Below are 11,543 nucleotides of genomic sequence, written 5' to 3'. Positions count from 1 at the left end.
TCTGGATATACCTGCATTTCAGAGTTGAGGTTCACTCTAAGACTTGAAGGCAATACTTTAAGGTGCAAACAGAAGTGCGGTATCCACCTAGCTAATGAATTTAGATGGACACTAGCTTGTGTAAACGGGTGAGTTTTGATTCATTTGTATCGGCTGTTTGAATCATCGTTGTCCGGGTCCAGGTAAATTCGACTGACGAATTACAAATAGGATGAAGTGTGTATCCTGGATTTTTTTTAACATCTACCATCCAACTTCGCTTATGATACTTGTAACTTATTGGTAATACCGAGCCGATTCTCACAGGAGCACATATGCCAAAATAATCTAATTAATTGAAGTTCTAAACATCAGTAGGAAGATTCAAAAAACCAAAGGAAATGAGTATAATGTGAACCGTTGACAAGACCATATTGGGTAGGAGAAGAAAATGAAATATGTACAAATCTTGATTTACAAGTTATAACATTTGAGGCTTGTATAGAAGTAATATAACTTGTTTATTTAAATAAACACATATGTTATATTCCAACTCATCTATAATGAAATGTTAACTTGCCATGCATTCGATGTAACTTTCTATAACTTGATAAGCTTTGCTCACAGCGTACCATGTTTTTCTTTTATAATATACACTATTTACTTTAAATCTAGTACTATACGCTATAGACACTGAAGTATTTATGAAAATCTTATTACTTTATGTTTAACATAGGTTTCTTTTGAGACAGATTCCCGGATCCTAACAACAGTGCAAAGATTAACAGTTAACAAGATAAATAGTAAAATAGTTTTAATGAGTAGTAAATAAAGTGAATGATATCTAAACAAAGGGAGTTTTATTACAAAGAAGAATTTAGTTACTTCATTGTGATGGATTCTAAGTCGATTTACTCAAGGTTCCCAATCAGATATAATCTTATTTATCCATGCTAGAACTAGTAAAACTTCACCTTCCATTATTGACTTTAAGAACTGATATCACACCGTGATTTTATCACGGCAAATTTTCTTCCAACCTATATCTAAATTAACTAGCATTTTTGTTGGACATATGTACCAAATATTCTAGATATCTCTGTTGATAATGATGCAGAACAACGTCAATTAATTTACGGTCTTTATGCAGAACTTTAACTAATGATACACATGTTCTTCACTTTCATGAACCAAGTATTACTGTCATCGCGTTTTTCAAAGTAAAATAATCATCAGAAAAGAGAATTCTCTGGAGTAGAATTTTGACCTCTTGCTAAAAGTGGTATACGAATCGTTTTTATAGTGTGGCAAATTATTCAACCAGATGACAAATGTATCAAACCCTATTTTTATACCATTTTTTTGTCAAATTCAATTATAATACTCATGAAATATTGAAGCCTGTTATTCGAGGTTTATGAAATCAGTCTGACTACTGATAATACTTGGATAGGTACCTAGTATCTTAACCAGTTTCTTTCCTTATTGATCATATCATATTTGCGTCAAAGGAATATGATTTACTGGTACAATATGCAACAGGTCATCACAATGGTAAAACAATCAAACGGGCATTGACAAGAACTTAAATATATTACGATAACTGTACCAAAATATTTTCATTACTTCATTATTTCTTTCTGCATTAGTACAAAACAATGAGACTCAAGACATACTGATTGTTGAACAATTTTAAAAAATGAAAATAGTTTGGAAATAAATAGTTACATACCTACATACTAAACGTGAATGTTATCATTTCTCTAACTAAACTAAAAAATGGAACCTATTGTTGGTCATGGGCTACGATGGAACTGCATCTCTTGACGTTGCCCCATTGTCTTGTGGATTAAAAATCTAGGTCAAAGGTTCATTGAATGACCCCTAAGTAAACTACCTGCTTCACTTTAGGCGCCCACACAGTATTCAAGCCATCACACAAATCGAATGATGAAATGTGACGAATATGTATTCGGTGCCTCCTTGTACCAATATTCATGTGTTTAAATAAATAAATAAAAACTAAAAATTATCAAATCTAATTTCACAAATCTACCATAATAAAAGCAAAGCCATCAAACTACTGATTTGTGAAAAATGTAGCGGTATCAAATTCATCAAGTTATATCATTAGGACTCTGTTTATCATTCATTTGCATTAAATTATCTGATAACTATTGGAATATAAAATCACCGAATTTGTTAACACACTATATGGAAATGGCAAATATACTTAGTTAATTCACTTTAGTATCTAACTTGTGAAATATATTCATACTAAGTACTTACTTAACTTACATTGAAAATTTTTCTGTACGGATTAGTACTAGTTCCCTTCACTAAAAATTTACTTTAGTTAAAACTGTACAACTTGAAGAAAATAACTTTTATACGAATATTCGTCCAGATTAGAATGAATAGTTTGACAGAAATTAGGCGCCGAGTATAAAGAAGTCATTATATATGAAAATATAATCTCAGCAACTGATGATTTTGATTTTGATTACCCTGAAGAAGTTCAGACAAGTTAAATGGACGAAACATTTGAATTATTTAAATTTCAAATATAATTTTCACATATAATAATACTTTTGACACAATTATTTTGGTTGGTTAAAATAACACCAATAATTTGATTGGTTATATTATGATAGTTTATGTAAATAGGGATTTAATTGAACGAATTCAGTTAGTTCATTGAACCCTTAAATTCTTATATACTTTCATTTGAACACATTTACTAGCTATGTAATTAAGTTGTATTGACTTGCATTGGAAATTGCATTTTAATTTAACACTTCTTTCTTTTGGCATTCTGTTAAGAAAAAAAAATGAATCTAAACATTACAACAAAATCCATTATAACATTTTTATTATACATTAGCTTATTCATTTCTTTATGTTCAACTGAGAAATATTTCCAAAGATCTAATTCTCCTTTTGATATGATAGATACGAGTAGTAGTAGTAAGGAAAAATCACAAAAGTCACATGATCACTTTATGTTAAATGATTCACCAGCATCAAATGGATATAGTTTATTACGTAATGATGTAATTCGTCAACATTTACATGTATGGCGTGGACATTCAGCACCACTGTTACATGAACATTTGCCTATTTTACCACGTGCTCAAAAAGGACAAGTATGTCATGTAGAAGTTGAAGAATTTCAACCGTTATTATCAATGGTTGGACATTTCGAACCTAAAGTAAGTTATATTAATATCTCATTTATATTCTATCGTTGTTGGTATTCTGGTATAGATTTTAATTAATCACTTTATCAACATAAAGATTTCCTATGTGAATCGTTTAATATTACTTGTAGTCACGTATTAAGTATATTTTTTAGGATAGTGTCTCAATAAAATATATTTAGGTGTATCTGCACTACATTATCGATGTTCATATTATAGCTTTAATGTAATGGACATCGATTGAGGATCTAATTCATTGTCTACTACACTAATGGGTCAAGGAAGCCCCCAAAATGTTCAACATGAACTATATTCATTACTATTCATAAGAGTTTGTATTCGTTTCAGTATTGATATTGGGATAGAATGCGTGTATGTGAATATGTAGTGAATGTACTTTACATTTTCAATACATGTGCAATATCTTGTTCATGTAATGAGTAGATTCTGCAGATGAGAGCATAACTTTTCCTAAGGATTTTATTTTAAGGTGTAACTTTTAATTTATTTGCTTTTTCATCTGGCAAGTTGAGATGCTCTACAGTAGCATGTTCACAGAAGACATGTAGATAGATCTAGATGATTGAGATGAAATTCCTATTGAAAAGTATAAATTATAATAATCGTTAATTCGCAGTTGTGTGAAATAATTTGAAAGGAAAAACAAATAAAAATAATATATTATGGAAGATATAAGCGTAGGCCAAGACCATGATAGAACGAGGGGTTAAACTTACTGCTTTCGTAAACAAATCTTCGGTTAGAGGATGACCATTGCCTCTAGCACACATATGTTTTTAGTTTCTATCCTTTTTAAGCCGATTCATCTGACTATAAGAATGACTTTGAAGGAGGATTCTGGTGAAACAGAGAGATGAAAACTTAAACAGATGTTCCAGAATTAAACTTCCAAATGACTTTTGCGGTCCTTTAGATTGCCAGACAGGGCCAGGTTTTGAGATGAGCCTTGAGAGAGCACGGACTTATGCGGCCAAAATAAAACGTTCCACATCAGCAAGCAAACTCACAGATTCACAGTGATTTGGTTCAAAGAAGGAGCTCGCTCTTCATACAACTACAAATTAAAGGCCGATTAAAGAAGACAATAAGAAAACCAGTCGAACAGAATACTGTTTTCAAAGTTCTCGAAAGTTTGTCTTCTGTGATTTCTGCTGTAGTCTCTCCTTTAAACTGGTTGTTCATAACAAAGGTTTTCTGTTGTTTTAAAAACACTCTTTCACATTGTTATTTGAGTTTCAGATTTTTCTCACTGAATCCGCGTATATACTTATTGTTAATCAGTATCTGCCATAGTTTACCAAGTATGACATCAAATGTATCATCAGTACAGATTTGTCTCACCTTCGTGAATGGAGAATAGATCAGGTTTCTTTTTTGTATAAATATATTGGATTTAATTAGTCACACAATTCTGAGTGTTGTAGGGCTTGACACAAATCTACATACGTCAACTTAACAACAGTACATCAGAACAACGTGTCAGAATCATCAAAATGAATGCCAAATAGAGTTATTATTTATAGTTTCCAGTGATATTAAAAATTAAAGATTAAAAATAGAGAAAATTGCTCAAAAAGCGAGCGATGAATTTGTAAAATAAAATTACAAAATGATTTGAAAGTTTAAGATCATAAAGTAAACGAAAAATTAACGCAAGTTTACCAGAGACTGATTTTTGACCGTATAGAACCAGTGACTACGGTAATTGTGTGGACCCTAGTCACGTGGTCTGCACATACATTTAGTGACTTTATGAACTGATGCCGCGTCTTGGTTTTTCCCATAGCTTTCTTCCTACATACCACTACATCAATCAAGATTTTAAATCAAAGTAAACGGTAACAAGATTACTTTACGCTAGATTTCTTTTCTTTTTTCGAAGCTTATCAATCACAGTTACATGTAAAATTTTATAATCTTTACCATTTATAGAATAAAAGAATAATGTGATAATCTAAGAGCAAATTGAAAAAAACGGTATTATAATCTAAGGGAGTTTTTATTATTAAAACTAACTAATAAAAGTATAAGATCTATTCAGTGAGGAATTATGGCGCGGGTAAGGCATGAGGATGAAGAACACATTTTTTCTAGGGTCGTTCATACGATCAATAACGAGATATAAATGATGAGTGAAAGAAGGTTCATCTCTTCTCATGAATTAATTGAACGCTTTTAATTAATCCTTTCTTTTTGATTTCTCTTCATTCGGAACTTTGTGTCGTTAATATGATTTTTATCATTAATCATCATTCAGCTACACTGTTCACATCGCTTCAGGCGATTAGCTCGTTATAACAGTTAGAATAGTCTGAAAATAAATGACTACAAATGATAAAATATCTGAATTGGCGCTTTTGATTATTTTATCAATTATATAACGATTGATTTATCTAACAACGTAGAGATACCTGTGTAGTGAACGAGAATATCTTTGAGGACAACCAAATGTATTTCAGAATCTCTTAGTAAAGTCTGAGAACCATACAGTAAATAATTCGTTTGCAAAATATCCATTAAGTGTCTCAGACTTTGTTATTCTTTCATTTTTATACCAATCATTCTGTTTTCGATTTCTTTTCTTCGATCTTCTCAACCATCTGCTGCCAGGCATTCTACTTTCGACTGCTAATACATACTAGTTATATATGTCAACATCAGTAGCACACACCACATACGTACTGATATATATGAGGAATGATGTAGTCGAATGAAAGAGTAATATTGATTCTTAGATTACGCGAAATTAATATTTAGCTGAAAAACATAGATTCTTACTTCAACAAATACCTTTCTATGGACGTTTAAGGTTCGCTTCGTGAATTGAACGGTTAATTCATTATGAAATTCAACTATTACATGATGCTTGAAAGCTAAGTTCTTTTCATCAAGTCTAGAATATCTGTTGAATATCCATCTTTAAGTGAAATTTTTTCTAGGGGAATTCTTTCTTTCTATTTTATATTAGATTACTGAATATTCATGAAAAAGGCACATAATTGTGACTATTCAGCTCGAATAATGAGAAATATATTTTCACTCAAATTACTTTTAACATACTCAGCAAAGATAGATTGTGGCTAACAGTAGAATCCAGGACGCACGTTCCGTCCTATTTGGGACTCGTCAGATGCATTTACCTGTATTCCAGAGTCGATGTTCACCCCGGGACTCGAACTCAGTATCGTACGCTCCAAACACCATCTCGTTATCCACTTAGCCACTGAGTCCTGAAAGCCACTTGCTTGTGCAATCGGGTAAAGTCTAAATTCACTTGATATTGTTTATTTGAATCTTCTCATTAATGTTTAGGACTGAAATTGATCAGTCTCTCTCTTATTGATATATGTGCATACTCATCATATTGCCTCAATATTACCGCTGCTAGCCATTATCCATCTTGGCTTAGAATGTTTGTGAATTAAGACAATACTCACAGGATGTACATATGCCAATAAGTGACTGATCAATTACAGTCTTAAACATCAATACGAAGATTCAAGTAAAAAAATACCAAATGAATTGTTTTACTTTTAACATAATCCATAAAGAAACATTTCATTATTTATCATTATTTTCCCAAGTATTCATTAGTTTTAAGATTAACGACATTTGTCATTTACATAATAGTAAAACTATTATTACATAAATCTTGTTTACTGTAATGTTCTTCTGGAAAAACTCAATTAAATATGATAAATTAAGGATCATTAATCATATTTTTGTTGTTATTGTTGTTATTGTCAATTCAATGAATCATCATTGTTGGATTTCATTTATAATTTCTTAAATAAATTATCATTTTCAATAATTTTACAAATGACAATATAATAAATCAAGAAAAAATTAATTTAAATCAATTCCGAAAAACCAAAAAAACTATGCGCACTGCTGAAGAGTCCCATAATAGGACGAAACGGCCATCCAGTACTTTCAGGTTTTCCATAGTGATCTAGTTTCAATGGACTTGTGATTTCAATTATTAAATTACATTGACACTTATAATGGAAACGTTAATGTATTGTAAGTGATAAGTTCACTAACTAAATATAAATATATACAAATATATATATATATATATATATATATATATATATATATATTCATTACATTAATATTCAATTGTGTAAAATTAATCTTTTGTTTAGGTGTATAAGTGAAAAGATCGTTATTATAAGCAATTAGTAGAATCCAGGATGCGTGTTACTGCTTATTTGAAATTTATCATCTGAATATACTTGTATCCCTGAATTGTTGTTCATTAAGAGACTCAAACCCAGTGCCAAGTGAATTCAAAGATTGGTATTATTTATTATTTAAAAATAGCATATAAATTATCAATAAGATAACACATGAAGTGTTTAACAGATGTTTGAACTTATTTTAGGTTATCATTTTTTTTCGACGGGGGGGGACGGTTGAATAAAACTAACTAATCATCTTCATTTTTATGAGCTTAGTTACAAAAATTAAACTGATGGATGTGTAAATTAATGAATAATAAGTTAAATGAAGATTCTAAGTTTGATGCTTGGTAAAATCATGGACGGACCTTCCAGAGTGATCCTATACTATGATGAAGTAGCTGTCTAGGGCTTTGTGGTTATCAATGGTTGTTTTACTACGATCATGATATAAACTATTAAATGAATTAAGTTGATAGACTACATAACGAGGATTGAAATCTTTTGTTAATCCTTAAGCTGAAACTAACTGTACCAAATTTTATAACTATCCATAATCTTTTCAAATAGACAGTGATTATTTCCATGTCAACAAGAGAGTATATTTATTGAAATTTCGACCAAAACGTTTTTTTATTCGTTTCAATCAGGTAATAAAATATACAATACCTTAAACTATAGTAGTATTCAATTTAATGAAGCGAGCAATGATGGTTACGAGTCCCTGGGGTGAACTTTATTTCTGGGATGCAAGAAAATCTATCTAACGAGTAAAATATAGGACGAAACGTGGGTTCTGCTTATAACGAACTGTTTTCAGTTTAGATTCCGGCTATATCTTGATTATTTTATTATCCTACAAAGTGAAACATCATGATAACCAATAAATAATTGTTTATTTTACTTTGTGCTGTTTATTTGAATTTTCAATTAAATTAGTTGAATGGAAGAGCCAAATTTTCATGTGATTTTTCATTTGACAGTGTAACAATTGTTCAATTTTCAGTGTAAAATGATAATAGAATAACAGAGTGTTATCGCGCGTAATCTAAATCAAAATTAATACTATGTGATTAGTTCACTTTTTCGCGAATCAACTTTATTTTTCAAACATGAACTTAAGTCTAAACGTAAGGGTTTGATTATTTGTGTAAGGAGGTTGTTGAAATGGTAGACATTTACAGTTTACATCGAGAAATGATCTTAATTAAACGCCCACTGAAAATTAGAAGGCAACAGTGGATATATGCAGTCTCTCTGGGGGTTGGACCCAGAACAATAAAGTCTTGCGATAAGCGCTAGACGTTTAGGTTGCAGAAATGAAATCCAATGGTTTACATTTCTTAAAATTCAAATCATTTTTAACACTGAGCAACTATTATCTAATTCCATTTGTAAGTAACCAATTCAATTTCAATATTGGTGAACTCCACAAATCTCACGTTTTCAGTAGAATGTGAAGAGTTATTTCTTGAAACTGATCATTAGTGAACGTACGATTATTATTTGTGTAACTGGTTCGAGGATATTGTTATTTATTTATTTATTTATTTATTTTAACACGTAGATATTGGTACAAGGAGGCACCAAATACATATGCGCCACACAGATTTCATTTGATATGTGTGAGGGCTGTGATACTGCCCGGGTGTCCAGACTGAAGCAGGTGGATACTGTTAAGTTTCCTAACTATAAATGTTTCATAATTGAAACTTCAGAAAGTTTATTTTTCACCATAATATATCTAGATTATTAGTGTATATTTTATAGGCATAATTGTTGATGTATATCACATTAAAACAATGTATAAAAACAGAACAGTTAACTTCATAATATAAACTATTTAATGTAAAGTACATTCTTACATACTTTGTATCTGATCTGTTTTGTTTCGTTTTTTTTATTGAATAACATATCTACATTGATAATATTTTGATTTAAGTAGTACAAATTCACACATAGAAATACATAAACACCTTATAAGAATTAATATAAAATATCACTATAAATCTTTATTATTATTTTCTATGGAAAGAGAGAAAAAACAAACAATTGATCATAAAACTATGAACTAAATTATTCGGTTTCTAATTAGTTTTTATATGGAATAGTTTCATATTCATCTATACATTCTGTTATTTTTTTCATAAATATAATGAACAAGTAGAAGGAAGGGAGAGAGAAGGAAAGAAGGAAGGAAGGAAGAAGTGAAAGAAAATCGAATGAATTCAAGTCAGATTTTTCAAAAAAAACTAACTGAAGTACTTAAATGACGTAATAAGAAAAATGAAACTTGATTTATACAACATTCAGTAGACAGTGTACTTGATTGATGTGAGATTACAATCTCCTGTTTTGGTTTGGGCTCTTGGACAGTATCTTAGACTTTACACAAATCAAATGATTTGCATATATATATATATATATATATATATATATATATATATATATATATATATTTTGTTGCCGCGTTGTACCAATGTTTATGTATTTAAATAATGGTAATAATAATAATAGCATCATGTAGAAAAATTTCAACAAATTACAAGAAATGAAATTTCCTTTGTCACTCACTTGCTTACGTCTGTTGCCTCTCATGGAGGAGTAAGGGCCGCTCATTAGCATTTTCCATCCAACTGTTTTGTAATGATATGTTACTATCAATTGATTTGAAACACTCATAAGCCAATTAATTATCTATTACATAATGTTATTGAATGTTTGTTCAATCAATTGTTAAATATATTCATAATGGATTGATTTTAGAGTGTAGAGATGAACTTCATGTTTGTCTAGTCCCCTAGTGCTAATTAAATCCAATAAAACAAGTTGTATTTTGGCCACTAGTCTAACTGACTTGACTGATCACATTCGATCATCATAGAGGGGTAGAGAGATACGTCATTCATTGATCACTAAGCAGTGATTAATGAACTGCTTCATGACTAGGGAACGCTAGCCACAAGATAAATAAGTCAGTGGTAAAATCTGAGACTGCGAAACTGGATTTTATTCTAATTATTTATAAAACATCTAACCTTTTTTTTCTCAATTTGTAACGAAATGTACTTTCATTTCACAATATTAATTCAATTTACTTAATATTACTATTGTTCTTGTTAAAAAAAACTAGACTTTGTAAACAAATACAAAAGAACTAAATGGTTTTTACATAATGTTCATGAAGTAAACATAGTTCTAATTTAGAAATCAAAGTTTACTGTCTAATTTAAATAAGACATTAAACATATTCAGTTCAACCTTGTCCGGACTGTTTGAAATGACACTGGCAGAACGGCCCACAGATGAACTCGAGGAAGCTCTAAGAAGCTCAGAAAGAGCTGAAGATATTCCAGAATCTCTACATACAGCTACCCTACTGGACAAATGGTAAAAAACCACTGTATGCGAATTGGATGACTATAATGATGATTTCGTTTTTACTGAAAACTATAAATACCTGACAGTTTTGTACCATATTTGACACTGTTTGGAATAGCATTCCTTTCAATTGTCTTCTGTCTTCTTATTTGAGATTCGGAAGGTCCTAGAATTCTGGTGCTCAAGTTATACACGGTATATTAAGAATCTAATCTTTAGATATAGCAGACACCAATTGTAGTTCTTCCAGTTATCATAGTCATCATCGCCAAAATTGATAATGATCCGCACTGTTCAACTATTTATATCATTTCAATTCCATGCTGTTCACTTCAATCCGCTCCCACAAATCGTACTTAATCATACTAATAATTTATTCTTTCTTGTCATTTTTTATTTTACTTAATTGTAAAAAGAGAAATAATGTGTAATAATTAAGAAAATGCGATTGTAGGTAATGTCAAAATATACTGGACATTTATCCTTGCTTTCTGAGAATAGTTTTTCAACCGCTTTTCTAAATAATTATGTGGCATATGCTACTTATGTCGACATAATTAGTACATAACATCAATTAGAAATGGAATGCCTGGAAGCAGAAGGTTACAAACATCAAATAGAAGAGAGCGAGAACAGAGAGTGGTTGATATAGAAATGAAGGAACAAAAATCTTCGGGGCAATTGATGTATATTTTGCAAATGAATTATTTGCCATATGATTCTCAGATTTTACTAAGTGATGTTGAAATTTTGTACTAAGACACTTGGTTGGTCCCAT

At 30.5% G+C, this 11,543-nt stretch overlaps 1 protein-coding gene across 1 annotated transcript in view; it reads left to right on the top strand.

The window, feature by feature from the left end:
• Positions 1–2,711: 2,711 nt before the first annotated feature.
• MS3_00000605 (uncharacterized protein) overlaps positions 2,712–11,543 on the top strand; it is a 78,072-nt gene continuing 69,240 nt past the window's right edge. Inside the window, exon 1 of the mRNA XM_051208307.1 lies at positions 2,712–3,191. Coding sequence (XP_051065527.1) covers positions 2,811–3,191 — 381 coding nt within the window. The 5' untranslated portion in view covers positions 2,712–2,810. The remainder of the gene's footprint in view (positions 3,192–11,543) is intronic.

The sequence above is a fragment of the Schistosoma haematobium genome, chromosome 6, assembly GCF_000699445.3.
Source record: "Schistosoma haematobium chromosome 6, whole genome shotgun sequence".
Taxonomy (NCBI): Eukaryota; Metazoa; Platyhelminthes; class Trematoda; order Strigeidida; family Schistosomatidae; genus Schistosoma; species Schistosoma haematobium.
The sequence above is the reverse complement of the archived record's forward strand: the minus strand, read 5'-3'. Positions and strand labels throughout refer to the sequence as shown.